General features: G+C 56.3%; 1 protein-coding gene across 1 annotated transcript in view; it reads left to right on the top strand.

Moving 5' to 3' along the window:
* The window catches only part of ADAMTSL3 (ADAMTS like 3), a 135808-nt gene extending 115084 nt beyond the window's left edge, over positions 1 to 20724 (top strand). Inside the window, exons 22-29 of the mRNA XM_070400445.1 lie at positions 222 to 349; positions 2032 to 2160; positions 8157 to 8339; positions 10663 to 10846; positions 12383 to 12578; positions 13673 to 13767; positions 15743 to 15974; positions 17246 to 20724. Of these exons, the coding sequence (XP_070256546.1) occupies positions 222 to 349; positions 2032 to 2160; positions 8157 to 8339; positions 10663 to 10846; positions 12383 to 12578; positions 13673 to 13767; positions 15743 to 15974; positions 17246 to 17284 (1186 nt within the window). The 3' untranslated portion in view covers positions 17285 to 20724. The remainder of the gene's footprint in view (positions 1 to 221; positions 350 to 2031; positions 2161 to 8156; positions 8340 to 10662; positions 10847 to 12382; positions 12579 to 13672; positions 13768 to 15742; positions 15975 to 17245) is intronic.

The raw sequence follows: 20724 nt of genomic DNA, 5'->3' as shown, positions 1-20724 counted from the left end.
GGGAGAGAGAGAGAAACATTGACGCAGCGCTGGCTGCCATTTCCACGCGTTTCAGCCGCGAGGAAGGTCTTGTCCGCCCTCTCTGGCCTGTGCCACCCTCTGCCCTTTGCAGGAGGCTCGACGGGGTGGTCTTTGGGGATCCCTGCCCGCCGGTGCCTGCGGTGGTCCCAGGGCCCTGCGACGGGCCACGTGACTCCCTCCCCCTTCTGTCTGTCCCCCAGGATCGTTCTGTCCGGAGCGGGGGTGCTGCAGATACGGAACCCCACGAGGAGCGAACAGGGGCTGTATGGCTGCTCCGTGGCCAGCCGGCTCGGCTCCGACATGGCGACCTCGCCCGTGCTGTTTGCAGGTAACGCCCCGTGGTGACGCCTGGGTCGCCTGGGGCTGGGTTTTTGTTTATTTGTTTGTTTTAATATAGTTTTATGGATCTCAGAGAGGAAGGGAGAGGGAGAGAGAGAGAGACATCCATGATGAGGGAGGATCATGGGTCGGCTGCCTCCTGCCCGCCCCACACTGGGGATGGAGCCCGCCACCCGGGCCTGTGCCCTGACCAGGAATCGAACCCGTGACCTCCTGGTTCCTAGGTTGATGCTCAACCACGGAGCCACGTGGGCTGGGCCTGGGGTTTGAACGCACCTCTGGAGCAGGGTTTCCTGTGAGCAGCAGACTCACCGGTTGGGAGGGGGTTAGAGCACAGATTTCTACACCCCCTTCCCAGAGGTTCTCACCCCGGAGGTCTGGGATGGCGTCTGAGAATTTGCACTTTTTAAATATATATATTTGTATTGATTTCCGAGAGAGGAAGGGAGAGGGAGAGAGAGAGAGAAACATCAATGATGAGAGGGAATCATGGATCGGCTGCCTCCTGCACGCCCCCCACTGGGGATGGAGCCCGCCACCCGGGCCTGTGCCCTGACCGGGAATCGAACCCTGACCTCCTGGTTCACAGGTTGATGCTCACGCCAGCATGCCACTGGGCCACACCAGCCGGGCTGGTCATACTTTTTAAAAAGTAATAATTTATTTATTGGTTTGAGAGAGAGAAGCTTCGATGTGTTGTTCCGCTTATCAATGCGTTCATTGGTTGATTCTTGTATGTGCCCTGACGGGGGATCGAACCCGCAACCTTGGTGTATGGGGACAATGCTCTAAGCAGCTGAATGACACAAGGGCATGTGTGAGGTCACCTTTATTTTTTCACTTTTTATTATTTTTTTAAATATATTTTTATTGATTATTCAGAGAGGAAGGAAGAGGGGGAGAGAGAGAGAAACATCAATGATGAGAGAGAATCATGGATCGGCTGCCTCCTGCACGCCCCCTACCAGGGATCAAGCCCGCAACCCAGGCATGTGCTTTCGACTGGAATCGAACCCGGGACCCTTTGGTCCACAGGCCGACGCTCTATCCACTGAGCCATGAGCCGGAGCCTGGTGCTGGTCCTACTCGCCCACAGAGACATCATCCACGCCGGGCCTTCTCTCCTGAACTCCTTCCTTTATCAAATGTACCCAAGAGGGACTTGGTTACACCACCCCAATGCTCCCATGGTCCATCGATGGCTGTGGCCGTGCAGCCTTCTCGATATCTCTTTGACTTGTCCACCCATCTGTCCATCCGTCAGTCCGTCTGTCCACTGAGCCCCCCCCCCCCCCCGACAGCTGTGCGTTTCCCTGCCATGAGGGTGCGGAGCCAGCAGGGACCCGTCCCCGGCTCTCAGAGAGCGCGGCACAGTGGGCCCAATGCTCACGGTTTACCCAAGAGCCAGAACCTGAACCTAGCCCGGCCAGCGTGGCTCAAGGGTTAGCATCGACCTAGGAACCAGGAGGTCAGGGTTCGATTCCCGGTCCGGGCACAGGTCCGGGTTGAGGCTCGATCCCCAGTGTGGGGCGTGCAGGAGGCAGCTGGTCCAGGATTCTCTGTCATCATGGATGTTTCTCTCTCTCTCCCTTCCCTGAAATCAATCAAAATATATTTAAAAAAAAAAAAAAAGCCTGAACTAACATGGTTTCCTGTTCCCTTTGAATGAAGAGGCGCCCATCATCTTGGTCAGGGGAAGGAACGTCACCGGACGGGAGCCCGGCCCGCTGTCTGTCGTGGTCGGAGGCACCGTGAGGGCGGCCCTGGGGGTGAACGTGACCATCCAGTGTCCCGTACGAGGTAAGTGTGGTCGCTCGCCATGGGAGCGCACGTGGTCTGTGGCCAGGAGACACCCTGACCGTCTTTAAACACCTGATTGTCCAGCCCTGGCCGGTGTTGCTCAGTGGATAGAGCGTCGGCCTGCGGACTGAAGGGTCCCAGGTTCGATTCCTGGTCAGGGCGCATGCCCGGGTTGTAGGCTCCATCCCCAGTGTGGGGTGTGCAGGAGGCAGCCGATCCATGCTTCTCTCCCATCACTGATGTTCTTATCTCTCTCTCCCTCCCTCTCCCTTTTTCTCTGAAATCAAGCGAAAAATATATTTTTTAAAAATCCCTCTGGCCTGCCAACAAATATGTGAGTTCTCTGGCAAAACGCACCCACCATTACGGAGCGGGCGGCATTCCCTGGCCGCAGGGAGGAGGGAGGTGGAGGGAGCTTTGCCGTGGCCACACCGCAGAAGCCTGGAGACCCCGCAGCCCTGCACCTGCGGGGGACACTGCAGGAGAACCCTGACTTCCATGAAGGGAAACCTCAATGTTTAACATTAATTCTAAGCTAGAGGCCCGGTGCATGAAATTCGTGCACAGGTGGGGTTCCTAGGCCTGGCTGGCGATCAGGGCCAATCAGGTTCCTGCTTCCCTGCCTCCCCACCTCCTCCTTCTCTCACTACACCCCCCCCCCTCCCCCCCCCCCCCCCCCCCCCTGCTGCTGGTCGCCTGCCAGGTTCCGAGCCGCCAGAGGGCTGTGGTGGGTTCCTGGCTGCCTTAGGTCAGAGACAGGGGTGAGTGGAAACTGTTTGTTAGTGGAGCCGCCCCCACTCTGCCTGCCTCTGTCCTCTCCTCGCCTCCGCAGCCCCTCCGCCGTGGGCTGCAGCCCCACCTCCCCTTCCTCCCCCCCCCAACTTATTTGTGCCTGATGCACAAAAATTTATGCAAGAGTAGGCCTTCCTTCCCCCGGCTGCTGGCACTGGCTTCCCTCTGGCACCTGGAACCTGGGCTGCTTCCCTCCGGCTGCCACCCCCAGGCACCCGGGACCCAGGCTTTGCTCTGGCCCAGCTTCGTCCAGAATGCCGCCCGGATGGACGTTCGGTCTAATTAGCATATTACCCTTTTATTATTATAGGCTTGAGGCCCGGTGCACGAAATTCAGTACTTGGGCGGGGTGGGGAGTCCCTCAGTCCGTTCTGCACCCTCTCGCAGTCCAGGAGCCCTCGGGGGATGTGGGACTGCCACAGAGGCGGGGGAGGCTCCTGCCATGGCCACTGTGATCGCCAGCCCTGAGCCTGGCTTCTGGCTGAGCGGTGCTCCCCCTCTGGGAGCGCACTGATCACCGGGGGGCAGCTCTTGCATTGACTATCTTCCCCCCTGGTGCTCAGTGCATGTCATAGTGACTGGTCGACTGTCTGCCCCCTGGTGGTCAGTGCTCGTCATAGCAAGCAGTTGAGCTCACTTAGCATATCATTAGCATATTACATTTTGATTGGTTGAACGGACAACTGGACGACCAGACACATAGCATATGAGGCTTTTATCATATAGGACTAGAGGCCTGGTGCATGAAATTCATGCACGGATAGGGTCCCTAGGCCTGGCTGGCAATCGGGGGCCAATCAGGGATGGGCCAATTGGGGCCTGCAAGCTGTGGGGAGGGACGGAGCACGGGAGGTTGGCCGCCGGCCCCAAGGAGTGAGCTGGCCCTCGGACCCCCTGGGAAAGGGGCTGTGTCCGCTGCCACCCACCCCCGCTTCCCTGTCCCAGCCTGGGACCCAAAGGCCCCGGCAGGGTCGGGAGAGGAGGTGACGGTTGCTGGGCTGGAACAGACGCTGCAGAAGAAACAGATGCTGGCTGCTGACACCGGAGCCCTTCCACCGCATGGTTCCCTGCCTGCCCCCTCCTCCTTCTCTCGCCGCCATGCTGGGAAGGGACCACGGGAGGTTGGCCTCTGGCCCTGAGGAGGGATCCAGCCCTTGGACCCCTGGGAAAGGAGCCTTGTCTGCTGCCACCCACCCTCCTTTCCCCCTCCCAGCCCAGGGCCCCGTCCCAATCAGGTGATCGAGGCCTGCCGGCTGTGGGGAGGGTCTTCGGGAGGTTGGCCAGCTGCGGGAGGTTGGCTGTGGGAGCTCACTGACCACCAGGGAGCAGGTCCTGCTTTGAGCACCTGCCCCCTGGTGGTCAGCGTGCATCATAGCGATCGGCCGTTCTGGCTATTTGGTTGTAATGGTTGCTTAGGCATATATATATATATATATATATATATATATATATATATATATATCCCAGTGCACGAAATCTGTGCACTGGGGGGTGGGGGTCCCTCAGCCCAGCCTGCCTCACAGTTCTGGAGCCCTCAGTTGATGTCCTACCGTCAGCTTAGTGGGGAGCGGGCCTAAGCCACAGTCTGGCAGCAGAGGCTCAGAGCGGGCGCCCCGTGTGTGTGTGTGTATGTGTGTGTGTGTGAGTGTGAGTCCATTGGTGGCTGCCCCCAGCCATGCCACCGAGGCTCGGAGCAGGCGCCCCTCTGCATTGATCTCAGGTTCCTGGCCCACCTGCATACTGTTCTCTCCCCTGAGCAGTGGCCAGGGCAGGCTGGAAGCCTGGGTCGCTGGCTTCCAGCCACTCCTTGAGCGGTGGCCAGGGTGGGTGAGAAGCTTGGCTTCCTCCATCACCAGGGGCAACCCAAGCCTTCAGGTCTGTGCCCGCCGCCATCTTTGTTGGGTTAATTTGCATACCCGCCCTGATTGGCTGGTAGATGTAGCAGAGTGACACCAATTTGCATGTTTCTCTTTTATTAAGGTAGATGGTTCCGTTTGGCCTTTCTTTTTACGGTTAATCCTCACCTGAGGCTATTTTCCCATTGATTTTTAGAGAGAGTGGAAGGGAGAGGGAGAGACAGAGAGAAACATCGATGTGAGAGAGACGCATCCATGGGTTGCCTCCTGCATGTCCCTGACCAGGGCTGGGAAACTGGAACTGAGGTATGTGCCCTCGACCGGAATCGAACCCGGGACCCTTCAGTCCGAGGGCCGATGCTCTATCCACTCAGCCAAACCAGCCAGGGCCTTTCTTTTTTCTTTCTTTTTCTTAAAATCAATTTCAGAGAGGAAGGGAGAAGGAGAGAGAGAGAGAAACATCCATGATGAGAGAGAATCATGGACCGGCCGCCTCCTGCACGCCCCCCACTGGGGATGGAGCCCGCAACCCGGGCCTGTGCCCTGACCGGGAATTGAACCGTGACCTCCTGGTTCATAGGTTGACGCTCAACCCCTGAGCCACGCCGGCTCTGTGAATGGAAGCAGGGACTCTGCATGACGTAGGTGAGGGCGTCATCACATTCACACGCTGGAACCCCGCTTTAGGACCTGCTGTGTTCACGTGGCGAATGCAGACGAACCCCCTGCATCAGGGGCATGCATACCCTTGTCTATGTCCTAGTTGCCCTTCAGACCTTGTTCACAGCGAGTTATAATGAGCTCACCTATGCGTACCTCTTAGACCAGGGGTCCTCAAACTACGGCCCGCGGGCCACATGCAAATACAAATATTGTATTTGTTCCCATTTTGTTTTTTTTTACTTCAAAATAAGATATGTGCAGTGTGCATAGGAATTTGTTCATAGTTTTTTTTTTTAAACTATAGTCCGGCCCTCCAACGGTCTGAGGGACAGTGAACTGGCCCCCTGTTTAAAAAGTTTGAGGACCCCTGCCTTAGACCAACGGTTCTCGACCTGTGGGTCGCGACCCCTTTGGGGGTCGAAAGACCCTTTCACAGGGGTCGCCTAAGACCATCGGAAAACACATCTATAATTACAGATCGTTTTTGTGATTGATCACTACGCTTTAATGATGTTCAATGTGTGACCATGAAATTGGGGGTCACCACAGCATGAGGAACTGTATGAAAGGGTCTCAGCATTAGGAAGGTTAAGAACCGCTGTCTTAGAGGAACTCACAGTCCTTCCCTACAGTCAGCTATGCTTTATTTAACCGGGTGGTAGAGAGAGGAGTAGTGATGGTCCTCAGTCACTGCGAGTTGATAGTATTTGGACGTGCAGATCTGTATTTCTAAAGGTTAACAGGTCTAAGTTGCGAGAGTTATTTGTCTTGCTCTTGAAAAAATAGAGTGTCTGCCTTAGCCGGTGTGGTTCAGTGGATAGAGCGTCGGCCTGCAGACTGAAGGGTCCCGGTTTAGGTTCCGGTCAAGGGCACCTACCTCGGTTGTAGGCTTAATCCCGGCCCTGGTTGGAGTGCATGGAGGAGGCAGCGCATCGATATATCTCTCTCACATCCATATTTCTCTCTCTCTCTCTCTCTCTCTCTCTCTCTATCTCTTCCCTTCCCTTCCCTTCCCTTCCCTTCCTTTCCCTTCCACTCTCTCTAGAAAAATATCCTCGGGTGAGGGTTAGAAACCAAATAGTTGCCCTGGCCGGTGTGGCTCAGTGGATAGAGCATCGGCCTGCGGACTGAGGGGCCCCGGGTTCGATTCCGGCCAAGGGCACGTGCCTGGGTTGCGGGCTCGATCCCCAGTCGGGGGCGTGCAGGAGGCAGGCGATCAGTGGTTCTCTCTCATCACTGATGTTTCTATCTCTCTCTCCCTCTTCTTCCTCTCTGAAATCAATAAAGAAATATATATATTTTTAAAAAAAAGAAAAGAAAACCAATAGTTTCTGCCCCAGCCAGTGTTTCTCAGTGAGTAGAGCATAAGCCCTTGGACTGAAGGGCCCCGGGTTCGATGCCGGTCAAGGGCACGTACCTCAGTTGCAGGCTTGATCCCGGCCCTGGTAGGGGTGTGAGCGGGGAGGCAACCCAATCGATGGGTCTCTCTCACATCGATGTTTCTCTCTCTGTGTCTCTCCCCCTCCCTTCCCGTAGCTCAAAAAACCAATGGAAAAATATCCTCAGGTGAGGATTAACAAAAAAAAAAAAATTTTTTTTTTCTAAATATGGATGTTTTAACCTCACCCTCTCTGCCCCCTGCTGGCAAGAAAGGGAAGTTCCCTCTGAGAATCAATCAATATCCATATTACATCCCTACCCCCCACCCCCTGCATGTCAACGCTAAATACAAACATTACGTATCCCAATATTTCCGTTCCGCAAGCATTCCCTCTGGCTTATTTTTTTTGCTCTTAAGCTCTTGGGAGATGCAGCCGATCTCGGCCTTTGCTTTAGAACGTTCTCGTGTCGGACTGGACTATTAGCTGTCTTTACGGGCCTTCATCACCCCCTTCTGCGAGGGTGGGGAGGCCATTGTTGTGGCACAGCGAGATTCTGTGGTCACAATCCTCCATGTGGCCTCGTCCCTGGACCATGCTGTTCCCCGTCGGGCGGATGTGGGTTTTCATTATATAGCGGATGTGAGTGGCTGTGATTCCAGGCCTTTGTCAGAAATCCCTTTACCGCCGCCCCCTTCCCCCCAAAAAGGACCCTCTCTCCAGAAAAATACATTTGCCCATGAAATCTTTTTTATTTAATATACTAGAGGCCCTGTGCGTGAAATTCATGCACAGGAGTGGGGTCCCTCAGCCTGGCCTGCACCCTCGCCAATTCGGGACCACTTGGGGGATGTCCGACTGCCAGTTTAGGCCCGATCCCACAACTGCCCTCCCCTGCCGGCCTGATCCCCCTAACTGCTCTCCCCTGCCAGCCTGATTGCCCCTAACTGCCTCTGTCTTGGCCCTGCCACCGTGGCTTTGTCTGGAAGGACTTCCGGAGGATTGTCCGGAAGACGTCCGATCTAATTAGCATATTACCCTTTTATTAGTATAGATTTTTATTGATTTCAGAGAAGAAGGGAGAGGGAGAGAGAGAAACATCCATGATGAGAGAGAATCATGGACCGGCTGCCTCCTGCACGCCCCACACTGGAGATCGAGCCCGCAACCCGGGCCTGTGCCCTGAGCGGGAATCGAACCCTGACCTCCTGGTTCACAGGTCGACACTCACCCCCTGAGCCGCACCGGCTGCCGTGGGCCTGTCCTTAAGGCATCTGCCTCCGCCCTGTTTGCTTCCATCCCACAGGAGTCCCCCGGCCCACCGTGAGCTGGGTGAAGAGAGGCGGGCCGCTGGGGGACAACATCTCCGTGCTCCCCAATGGGTCCCTGCTACTACAGAACGTTTCCCTGCAAAACAAAGGCACCTACGTCTGCAGGGCCTCCAGCGCTCTGGGGAAGGCGGTGGCCACTTCTGTCCTGCACCTGCTGGGTAAGCGTCCCCTCCGGGCTGGGCTTGGCGGGCCTCCCCGCCCACAGGCACCCCGTTGGTGGGTTATGGCACTGAGAAGTAAGCGAGATGGGCGTTCGATGCTTTACACGATGAACGAAGGGCTGCTCGTCTCTCTCTATTGATGTCAGAGAGGAATGGAGAGGGAGAGAGAGAGAGAGAGAGAGAGAAACATCCACCATGAGAGAGAATCATGGATCAGCTGCCTCCTGCACGCCCCACACTGGGAATCGAGCCTGCAACCCGGGCCTGTGCCCTGGACCGGAATCGAACCTGGGGCCCTTCAGTCCGCAGGCCGATGCTCTATCCACTGAGCCAGACCAGCCAGGGCTTTCCATTGATTTTTAGGGAGAGTGGAAGAAAGGGGGAGGGACAGAGAGAGAAACATCGACGCGAGAGAGACACACCGATCTGTTGCCTCCTGAACGCATCCCACACAGGGCCAGGAGGGAGCCTGCAACGGAGGTACATGCTCTTGACGGGCATCGAACCCGGGACCCTTTGGTCCGCAGGCCCGCGCTCTAGCCACTGAGCCACACCAGCCAGGGCAGCTAGGGCAGAGCTGCTCTTCTCCTAGAAGGCGTAACTTTCCACCTCCGAATCTAAGCTGGGGTACAAACGCTCCCGTGCAGAATTGAGACCCTTTGCATTCGGCCTGGACACCTGCTTCCCTCCTGACCTTGACTGACCTTGACTGCCCGTACCTTCCCCGCTTGCTGGGGAGTTCCGCCCTTCCCCTGCTTCTCCCCTCTGCACGCCTCCGGCCCTTTGCCCCCCAGGTCTTCTGTGGTTCAACTTGTTCTCTCCAGATTGAAACATTTTTATTGCTAACCAGAGGCCCGATGCATGAAAATTCGTGCAGGAGCAGGCCTTCCTTCCCCCGCCTGCCGGCACCGGCATCCCTCCGGCACCCGGACCCGGGCTTCCCTCCTCCTGCCAGGCCCCAGCTTCGTCAGGAAGGACGTCCGGAATGACATCCGGAAGACGTCTGGTCTAATTAGCATACTAGTATTACCCTATTATTATTACAGATCCTCACCCGAGGATATTTTTAGAGAGTGTGGAGGAGAGAGGGGGAGACAGAGAGAAACATCGATGTGAGAGAGACACATCGATGGGTTGCCTCCTGCACGCGCCCCGACCAGGAATTGAACCCGTGGCCCCTCCGTGCGTGAGCCGATGCTCTAACCACTGACCCACAGATGCCAAGGCATAGAGCTCACCTTTTTTCTTTAAAAAAAAATATATTGTTATTTATTTCAGAGGACGGGAGAGAGAGAGAGAGAGAGAGAGATAGACACATCCATGATGAGAGAGAATCATTAATCGGCTGCCTCCTGCACGCCCCACACAGGGGATGGAGCCCACAACCCAGGCTTGTGCCCTGACTGGGAATCGAACCCGGGACCTCCTGGTTCATAGGTCGACGTCCAACCACTGATCCATTTTGCAGACGTTGTCCCTGCAGAGGCCTGTCCCGTGGCTCCCCGCTTCCTCCCTCTGGCGGGGAGGGTCCTGGCGGGTCCCTCTGGCCTGCAGCGGCCCCTCCCCGGACTGTGGTCCCAGGGCCCGTCCTGGCCGCCGTTCCCACAGTTATTACCATCGGTTCGTGAGGGAAATGGGGGGTAAAGGACCCCACTTGCAGGGAGCCAATGGGGGAAAGGGGACATGTCATACCTCCAACAATCAGGAAGTACTTACAGTAAACAAAGTAAATACAGCGAGGAATAAATGCATTGATTAAACAAAAATAAAAATGAAGGACCCCTTTGCGCTCTGTGATGGCTGACTCTCTGTGCACAAGACACAGACGCTACACAGCAGAACAGCTGGGGGTGGGGGTCCAGGCCGCTCAGTGGCACAGCTGGGGGGGGGGGGTCCAGGCCGCTCAGGGGGACAGCTGGGGGTGGGGGTCCAGGCCGCTCAGTGGCACAGCTGGGGGGGGGGGGGGGTCCAGGCCGCTCAGTGGCACAGCTGGGGGTGGGGGACCAGGCCGCTCAGTGGCACAGCTGGGGGGGGGGGGTCCAGGCCGCTCAGGGGGACAGCTGGGGGGGGTCCAGGCCGCTCAGTGGCACAGCTGGGGGTGGGGGACCAGGCCGCTCAGTGGCACAGCTTGGGGGGGGGGGGTCCAGGCCGCTCAGGGGGACAGCTGGGGGGGGTCCAGGCCGCTCAGTGGCACAGCTGGGGGTGGGGGTCCAGGCCGCTCAGTGGGACAGCTGGGGGGGGTCCAGGCCGCTCAGCGGCACAGCTGGGGGGACCCCGATCGGCCCTGCAGGCAGCATCACCTCTCATCCTTCCCCCGCAGAGCCGTCCTGGAGGCCGGGCCCCTGGACACCGTGTCCCGCCACCTGCGGCCGCTCGGGAGCCCGCGTCCGGAGACCCCGGTGCGTGGCGGCCGGCGGGCAGGAGGTGAGCGAGGCCCTGTGCGGGCACCTCCCGCGGCCGCCCGTCCGCTCGCAGCCCTGCCCCCGCCGGGACTGCCCACCCAGGTACGTGCATGTGGCCACAGCTCTGACCTCATCGGGGCCGGGTTCCTGCTGGTTTCAAAGGCACCGGAACCTGGACTAAGACTTCTTTAGCGGGGCCGGCCGGTGTTGCTCAGCGGTTAGCATCGACCCAGGAACCAAGAGGTGACGGGTTCGATCCCCAGTGTGGGGCGTGCAGGAGGCAGCAGGTCCATGGTTCTCTCTCATCACTGATGTTTCTCTCTCTCCCTCTCCCTTCCTCTCTGAAATCAACAAAATTGTATTTTAAAAAATAAAATAGCTCCAACCCATGTGGCTGAGTTGATAGAGCGTCGGCCTGCGGACTGAAGGGTCCCAGGTTTGATTCCCCGTCAGGGCCCAGGCCCGGGTTACGGGTTCGATCCCCAGTGTGGGCGTGCAGGAGGCAGCAGGTCCATGATCTCTCTCATCATGGATGTTTCTCTCTCTCTCTCCCTCTCCCTTCCTCCCTGACATCAATAAAGATATACTAGTATTTTCATAAATAAATAAATAAATAAAAATAAAATAAATGTTTAAAAAGTGTGGCCTTTCGGGTCAGACAAGTGTAGCGTCCAGTCCCAGCGCTGTTGGCCTCTTAGTTACACGACCGCAGGCCAGTTCTGTAACCCCATGGGGGCCGGTGTCTCCCCACAAGGAGGGGAAGACGGTGAGAATCGCATGAGGCCATGTGTGAGCATCGGGAAGAGCAAACAGCACTTGCACGCTTTGAAAATACTTTCTCCCACCCTGGCCGGTGTGGCTCAGTGGATAGCGCATCCGCCTGCGGACTGAAGGGTCCTGAGTTCAATCCCGGTCAAGGGCACGCACCTCGGTTGCAGGCTCCATCCCTGGCCCTGCTCAGGGCGCGTGCAAGAGGCAGCCGGTCGATGTGTCTCTCTCACATCGATGTTTCTCTCTGTCTCTCCCCCTTCCTTCCACTCTCTCTAAAAATCAATGGGAAAATATCCCCGGGGAAGGATTCAGATGCCTATTTTTTTCTCCCCTTCAGTGAGTCGAAATCCACGTGGACACGTCCGCCCAATATTGCCCTCTCTCTGTCCTCAGGGGCCACGCCGACGACGGGTCTTGTATAAAAACTCGCAGGAGCCCTGGCCGGTGTGGCTCAGTGGCTAGAGCATCGGTCTGTGGACTCGAGTCCTGGATTCGATTCTGGTCAAGGGCACAGGCCCGGGTTTTGAGCTCGGTCCCCAGTGGGGGGCGTGCAGGAGACAACCGATCCACGATTCCCTCTCATCGTTGATGTTTATCTCTTCCTCTCCTTCCTCTCTGAAATCAATAAAAATATGAAAAAAAATAAAAATAAATAAGTAAAGGCTCGCAGGAGGCGTGACCCCACCCCGTGTGGGTTTGGGTGTCTCTACACGGGACTCTGCGGCCCCCTGAGCAGAAGGAAGTGTGGGCATAAGGCAGGCGGCCCCTGAGCTGCTGGTCCGGCCCCCACCCCCTTGTAGGGAGCGCCTACCTCCCCCCCACCTGACGGGTGGGACGCCCCTGAGCTCCTGGAGTTTCTGTCCGCAGGTGGGTCGCCAGCCCCTGGTCCGAGTGCTCCGCCTCCTGCGGGAAGGGGTCCCGCGTTCGGCGAGTGACGTGCAAACGCACCCAGGCCAGCGGCACCGCGTGGGTGATGCCCCCGGGAGCCTGCGACCCCGACGGCCGGCCTCCGGGGAGAAGCCCGTGTTCCGGACACCCGTGCGCCGTGGAGCCGGCCGGCCAGGTAAGGCACCCACCCCCTGTTCCGACGGCGCTCCCGCCTGCTTCTAGTCGGTTTTTTAAAAATATATATATTTTTATTGATGTCAGAGAGGAAGGGAGAGGGAGATAGAAACATCAGTGACGAGAGAGAACTATGGACCGGCTGCCTCCTGCACGCCCCCCACTGGGGATCGAGCCTGCAACCCGGGCACGTGCCCCTGACCGGGAATCGAACCCGGGACCCTTCAGTCCACAGGCCAAGGTTCTATCCACTGAGCCACACCAGCCAGGGCTCTAGTTGATTTTTTTTAATGTTTCCTTTTCTTTCTTTTTTTAAAGTTTCTGACCCAGGTCTGTGGCTTTGTGCAGGTCTTTATTAACGACCATTTTGTCATTATTGTTATTTGTTAATCCTCGCCCGGGGATATTTTCCCATTGATTTTTAGGGAGAGAGGAAGAGAGAGGGAGAGACAGAGAGGAACATCAATGTGAGAAAGACACATCGATGGGTTGCCTCCTGCCTGCACCCGGATGAGGGCCCAGTTCGGGGAGAAGCCTGCAACCGTGGTATGTGCCCGTGACCGGGAATCGAACCCGGGGCCCTTCAGTCCACAGGCTGATGCTCTATCTACTGAGCCACACCAGCCAGGGCTATTATTTTTGTATATATTTCTATTGATTTCAGAGAGGAAAGGAGAGGGAGAGAGAGAGAGAAACATCCATGATGAGAGAGAATCATGGATCAGCTGCCTCCTGCACGCCCCCTACTGGGGATGGAGCCCACAACCTGGATATGTGCCCTGACCGGAAATCGAACCATGACCTCCTGGTTCACAGGTTCACGCTCAACCACTGAGCCACGCCGGCCGGGCAATATTATAATAGAAATCTTTGCCAAAAAAATATTTAAAATAAGGGGTAGGGGCCTGAAGTAGCCTGCTAGGGTTGCCATAGCAACAGATGACAGACTGGGCGCCTCCGACTGCAGACACTGGTTTTCACACAGTCTCGGAGGCCGGAGGTCCAAGGTCAAAGGTCATCGGGGTGGTTGGGGCGCGACCCCCTTACCGGCCTGGGGGCAGCCCCTCGAGCTCACTGCCCTGTGCTTTGTTCCAGTGTCCCGGACGCTGCCTGGGTCGCGCCCTGAGGATACAGCCGCGTCCCGTCCTCTGTCCACACAACAGCTCCGACCCCCACTGTGAAGACAGGAGGTACCGGCCCCGCCCCCCGCAGGGACTGGCACCTGTCTGTCTCCTCTCGTCACTGAGGACTCCCAGAAAAACCATGATCTCTCGCAGTGACATCCTATATAATAAAACCCTAATAGGCAAAGCGACCACACAGCCGAACGACCGGTCGCTATGACACGCACTGACCACGAGGGGGCAGACGCTCAATGCAGAAGCTGCCCTCTGGTGGTCAGTGCGCTCCCACAGGGGGAGCACCGCTCAGCCAGAAGCCGGGCTCACGGCTGGCGAGCGCAGCGCCGGTGGCAGGAGCCTTGGCCGCCTCCCCTGCAGGCGGGCAGTAAGGAGCACGGGGTCCCAGACTGTGAGAGGGATGTCTGACTGCCAGCTTAGGCCTGATCCCCAGCTGGCAGGCGGACATCCCCCAAGGGGTTGCAGGCCGGGCTGAGGGTCCCCCTGCCCAGCACACAAAATCATGCACCAGGCCTCTAGTCCTTGGTAATCCGTGTGATGCTGAAACAGGGAGAGATGCATACTATTGATTATCACACATTATTTTGTGTGTGTGTGTGGTTTTTAGATATATTTGTATTGATTTCAGAGAGGAAGGGAAAGGGAGAGAGAGAAGTAGAAACATCCATGATGAGAGAGAATCATGGACCGGCTGCCTCCTGCACGCCCCCCACTGGGGATCGAGCCCACAACCCGGGCATGTGCCCTTGACCGGAATCGAACCCAGGACCCTTCAGTCCACAGGCTGATGCTCTATCCCCTGAGCCACACCAGGCAGGGCCGCATCGAAGTCTTCTTGCTGGAGCAAACAAGACGACCTTGACCTTCGGCTCCGGGACCAGCCCGAGCCTGCAGCCAGGTGTGGCAGGGTCCAGCCCGCCCACTTCCTGTTCCCCACACACAGCGGCAGCCAGAACCTGTCTCCCCAAATGGACGATGCTTCGAACAGCCGCCCCCGTTCTCAGCAGACAGCCCCGTTTCCTGTCCTGCGGGAGGATGGAGACCACACACAGACTGATGTGTGCCTGGCAGATGTTTCTCGTTGCGTTTTGCAAGACGGATTTACAACCCAAAGCCGAGCGTGTGTGCTGGGGGGGGTAACCGGGGGCGGGGGGGGGGGGGGGAGGTGCTTTCTCGCTAACATACCAGACATGTTCTCTGGGAACTGGCCTCTCCGACTTATACATTAGGTATAAGCATGCCCCCCATCTTAATGCATAAGATTCCGTTTATTCTGTTTCCTTGGGCTGCATAGCTCCTTCCGTGGCGATGCACATTTGATTGATTGGAATTGTTTGGCCATGACACACACGTGCTTCGGCCGACATCTGGAACACATCTTTCTACAAAACGGCCCATATTGCTGTCGGACAGGCTTTAGATAAGGAAGTGAATGGACCGCCCTATTCATTTGGATACGAAATTACCATCAAAATGTCTACACTAGCCGAAACCGGTTTGGCTCAGTGGATAGAGCGTCGGCCTGCGGACTGAAGGGTCCCGGGTTCGATTCCGGTCAAGGGCATGTACCTGGGTTGCGGGCACATCCCCAGTGGGAGATGTGCGGGAGGCGGCTGATCGATGTTTCTCTCTCATCGATGTTTCTAACTCTCTATCCCTCTCCCTTCCTCTCTGTAAAAAATCAATAAAATATACTTTAAAAAAAAAAGTCTACACCAGCCCGAGCCAGTGTGGCTCAATGGATAGAGCGTCGGCCTGTGGACTGAAGGGTCCCGGGTTTGATTCTGGTCAAGGGCACAGGCCCGGTTGGCGGGCTCGATCCCCAGCGTGGGGCGTGCAGGAGGCAGCCGATCCATGATTCTCTGTCATCATGTTTCTCTCCCTCTCTCCCTCTCCCTTCCTCTCTGAAAGCAATAAAAATATATTTAGAAAAATCAAAGGAATTGCGGTGCCAGGAAAGGCTTGCTCCCGGCAAGAAGCGACACCCACTTTTCCCTTTGCCGTGTTCTTGTTGTTTCCACTTCAGATCCGACTCTGGGAGGAACTGCTCGGTGGGGGCCTGTGCCGCGTGCTGGCGCCCGGGCCCCTGGCGGTCCTGCTCGGGGGCCTGCGGCCGGGGCGTCCAGGCCCGCAGGGTGGACTGTGTGCACGCGAGCAGCTGCGCGCCGCTGGCCGAGAGGCACTGCCGGCACAGCCAGAAGCCGGCGTCCTGGCGGCCCTGTGCTGGGCCCGCCTGCGACCTTGTGCACCCCTCCCAGGTATCAGGACCTGCCCCCCAAACCCCGTCCAACCAGACCCTCATGGGGCCGACCTTGTCCATGTCCTGGCTGAGGGCTCGGTGGGGAGGGATGTGGCATCTGGGTTCATCAGGAGATGAGCTGCTTGGAGGGGTGCAACTCATTGCGCTTTCTTTTTGTGTGTTTTCTTAAATTTGTTTGTTTTGGGTTCATCCTCACCCGAGGATATTTTCCCACTGATTTTTAGGGAGAGTGGAGGGGAGGGGGAGAGACAGACAGAAACATCGATGTGAGAGAGACACATCGATGGGTTGCCTCCTACACGCGCCCCGAGCAGGGCCCGGGCCGGGGAGGAGCCGGCAACCGAGGTCCGTGCCCTTGAATGGAATCGAACCCGGGACCCTTTGGTCTGCAGGCCGACTCTCTATCCACTGAGCCACACCGGCTAGGACTCTGTTCTTTTTTTAAAATTTTTTATTTTTATTGAATTCTGAAAGGAAGGGAGATGGAGAGAGAGAGAGATAGAAACATCAATGAGGAGAGAGGCCTTAGCTGGTTTTGCTCAGTGGATAGAGCGTCGGCCTGCAGACTGATGGGTCCCGGGTTCGATTCCAGTCAAGGGCACAGGCCCAGGTTGTGGGCATGATCCCCAGTGGGTGGCGTGCAGGAGGCAGCCGAGCCATGATTCTCGCTCATCATGGATGTTTCTATCTCTCTCCCCTTCTCCCTCATTTCCTCTCTGAAATCAATAAAAAATAAAAATAGCCCTAACCAGTTTCGCTCAGCGGATAGAGCGTCGGCCTGCGGACTGTGCCCAGGTTCGATTCCGGTCAAGGGCATGGACCTTGGTTGCGGGCACATCCCCAGTAGGGGTTGTGCAGGAGGCAGCTGATCGATGTTTCTAACTCTCTATCTCTCTCCCTTCCTCTCTGTAAAAAAATCAATAAAATATATTTTTTAAAAATAAAAATAGGCATCCTTTTATTTTTGTTTAATATATTTCTTTATTGATCTCAGAGAGGAAGGGAGAAGGAGAGAGAGATAGAAACATCGATGATGCGAAAGAATCACGGACCGGCTGCCTCCTGCACGCCCCACACTGGGGATGGAGCCCGCAACCCGGGCCTGTGCCCTGACTGGGAATCGAACCCTGACCTCCTGGTTCCTAGGTCGGCGCTCAGCCCCTGAGCCACGCTGGCCGGCCGGCCGGGCGAATCCAATGCTTTTTAACCCGGTCTCTCGTGAGTGGCGCGCGAGTTGCATGTGGTTTTTCTTGTTTGTTTTGTTCGCAGGAACCTGCACAGACACCCCTGACGCCTGCACGTGTGTGACGCGCCTGAGTCTGTGCTCGCCGGGCCTCTGCAGAGGGAGGCTGCCGGTCGCGCACCGCGGATAGCCCTCGGCAGGCGTGGGATGCTGCTGAGGCGATGGGCCGGGAATGTCCGAGCCGATACCTCGCCCGAGTCGCTGGTTCCAAAACGCGTCTTTCTCGAAAAAGCCACAGACCTCTAAATTCCGCCCTCCGATGCAGCCGGTGCACAGCCACCCCTGTTACCGTTTTTATAAATTTATTTGTGTTGATTTCAGAGGGGCAGGGAGAGGGAGAGAAACATTGATGATGAGAGAGAACCATGGATCGGCTGCCTCCTGCACGCCCCACACTGGGGATCCAGCCCGCAACCCGGGCCTGTGCCCTGACCAGGAATCGAACCGTGACCTCCTGGTTCATAGGTCGACGCTCAACCACCGAGCCACGCCAGCTGGGCCAAAATATGTATTTCTTAAAAACAAAAACAAAAACCCCACAAAGCTCTAGATTCTGCCATGAAACCCAGGCCCTTGCTCAGTCACCGCTGCTAACATTTCATCCTGTCATTTTTCACGGCCGTTGTCCTTCCAGCTCAGGTGGGTTCGATAGATTGCCCAGCACTAATCAAACACCCCCGTGGGACCGTGCCATGCCCGGGGGGACCGTGTCCTTCCAAACCCGGCAATCGCTGAGGTCACCCGCGGGACATCCCCCGCGCCTGCTCCCGGGGATGTGCCCCGACCGGGAATCGAACCCGGGACCGACCTCTGGGTCCACGGGCGAGGCTGGTGTAACATCGGTCATCCTGAAGCCTCGGGGAGACTCGGGGACCGAGGGCTTCCCCTTCTGCCGAGGGTCAGGCTGTCGGCAGGTGCAGAAGGCATTGGCCGGTTATGAACTCTGGTCAGTCATTGTGACCATGTTGGCGCTAACATCTTCCTTACGGATCCTGTCTTGGAGTCTGTGAAAAAGACACGGTCGCACCGGCCAGGCCTGGGCACGAGCTGGTCCGAGGACCGTCACAGGGTGAGGGCGGGGGCCTGCGTCTCATGCACCAGAACCCGTGGACGACCACGAAAATGTCGCTGCCGTTTTCACAAGAGGACGGAGATCTATCTGTGCCCGCACGCGGCATCTTGGGAATCAAAGGAGAAGGGAAGTCAACCGTTTCTACCGACTTGGAAGCCTAGTCAGCGCGTTGAGGACTGTGAATGCGATTTTTTTTGTTGTTTTCTGAGCACTAAGGTCTTGCACACAATCTGGCAAAGCAAAGCTTTAGGAGACGGAATGTATGCAGAATGTGCTATTCCTGAGGGTTTTTATTGGCGGGGAAATGATAAGAAAGTCATCTAATTAGGATCGTTGCAGGGGGGTGGGGGGGAACATCATTGATAGTCAATGATTGTTTTTCGTTGGAACTGATGTTTCAGTGGGTCCCTTGGGAATGAGGGTTCAGCTGGAGGTGACAGTTAGGGTGGAGGTTCCCGTGAGGGGGTGCTGAGCACGCTGAGGGGTGGTTTTAGCTCCAGGATTGGGTTGGGTGAGGAGGGGAGCTGAGTTAGGGTGAAGGCTAGCGTTGGCTGTGGGACTTAGGATGACAGCCTGGAGAGGCGCGAGTTGGGTTGAGTTTAGATCAGGGGTACTCAAACTTTTTTTTTTTTTAATATTTTTTATTGATTTTTTTACAGAGAGGAAGGGAGAGAGATAGATAGTTAGAAACATCGATGGGAGAGAAATATCGATCAGCTGCCTCCTGCACATCTCTCACGGGGGATGTGCCCGCAACCCAGGTACATGCCCTTGACCAGAATCGAACCTGGGACCCTTCAGTCCGCAGGCCAACGCTCTATCCACTGAGCCAAACCGGTTTTGGCTCAAACTTTTTAAACAGGGGCCAGTTCACTGTCCCTCAGACCGTTGGAGGGCCGGACTATAGTTTTTAAAAAAAACTATGAACAAATTCCTATGCACACGGCACAGGTCTTATTCTGAAGTAAAAAAACACAACGGGAACAAATGCAATATTTGTATTTGCATGTGGCCCGCGGGCCGTAGTTTGAGGACCCCTGGTTTAGATTGAGGCAAAGGCTGGGGTTAGTGATAGTGTCAGAGTGGACATTGAATTGCTACTGGAGAGATGTGGGACCAGCATTCATTTGTAAACCCAAAGCTGATTTTTTTTTTAATCCTCAATCAAGGATACATTTATTGATTTTAGAGAGAGGAAGAGAGAGAGAGGGAGAAACATCGATGTGAGAGAGAAAGTAATTGGATGCCTCTCGCATGTTCCCCAACCGGGGACCAAACTCGCAACCTAGGCATGGGCCCCGACCGGGAATCGAACCGACAACCTTTCTGTGTACCCAACAACGCTCCAACCAACTGAGCCACCGGGTTGGGTGAAAGCTAAATTAAAAAAATATATATTTTATTGATGTCAGAGAAGAAGGAGGGGGGAACATCAATGATGAGAGAGAATCATGGATCAGCTGCCCGCCGCACACCCCACACTGGGGACCGAGCCCGCAACCCGGGCCTGTGCCCTGACCGGGAATCGAACCGTGACCTCCTGGTTCCTAGGTCAATGCTCAACCCCTGAGCCAGACGAAAGCTGATTTTTCATGGGCCTCTGTCCCTGACATTCCACCAGTTATGGCTTTAGGTGAAGTAAGTGACTCTGATTCTGCATTCATTGTCCCAGCTGCCTGTACTCATGGTTGCCTACAGCCCGCTGGCAGCACAGTCACGTGACTCATGTGGACACGCCCTCTGGGCTCCACGCTATTCCGTGCACCAGGTCACCTGTCGCACCCTCCCCACCCCCCCGCAGCCTCGCCACACTGTGATGAGCGCTGATGTACACGGAGGGGTGGTGGCGGGGGACAGATGGGTGTGTGCAGGGGACACACAAGCCCACAGGCCACTGGCCATCAGTCCACACTTCATTGTTGAAGGTTCCTTTATTTTATTTTATTTTTAATATATTTGTATTGATTTCAGAGAGAAAGGGAGAGGGAGGGAGAGAGAGAGAAGCATCCATGATGAGAGACAATCACTGACCGGCCGCCCCCTGCACGCCCCACACTGGGGATGGAGCCCACAACCCGGGCCTGTGCCCTGACCGGGAATCGAACCCTGACCTCCTGGTTCATGGGCCGACGCTCAACCCCTGAGCCACGCCGGCCGGGTCCGATTGGTGAAGGTTCTTGAGTTAAAAGAGACCCTGTGTAAAATACTCTGTACATACGTCTAGGACTCAGAGCGGCGGTATTTTATGTTGTACAGTGTAAAGACGTGGGCATATATTTTTCCGAGTCACAAAATGTCTTATCGGTTCCCCTCTGTCTGTAAAGTCGCGGTTTCCCGTGGGCTACGTTTGTATTTCTCATCATTCAGAGGACGTGCCTGCGTGCTGCATGTTACTACTGTTCCTACATCAGAAATAAATCTACTTCTACGATT

Source organism: Myotis yumanensis, unplaced genomic scaffold (genome assembly GCF_028538775.1).
Source record: "Myotis yumanensis isolate MYYU_CA2020_CCGP unplaced genomic scaffold, mMyoYum1.0.hap1 SCAF_20, whole genome shotgun sequence".
NCBI lineage: Eukaryota > Metazoa > Chordata > Mammalia > Chiroptera > Vespertilionidae > Myotis > Myotis yumanensis.
This window is presented reverse-complemented; position numbering and strand designations above follow the sequence as displayed.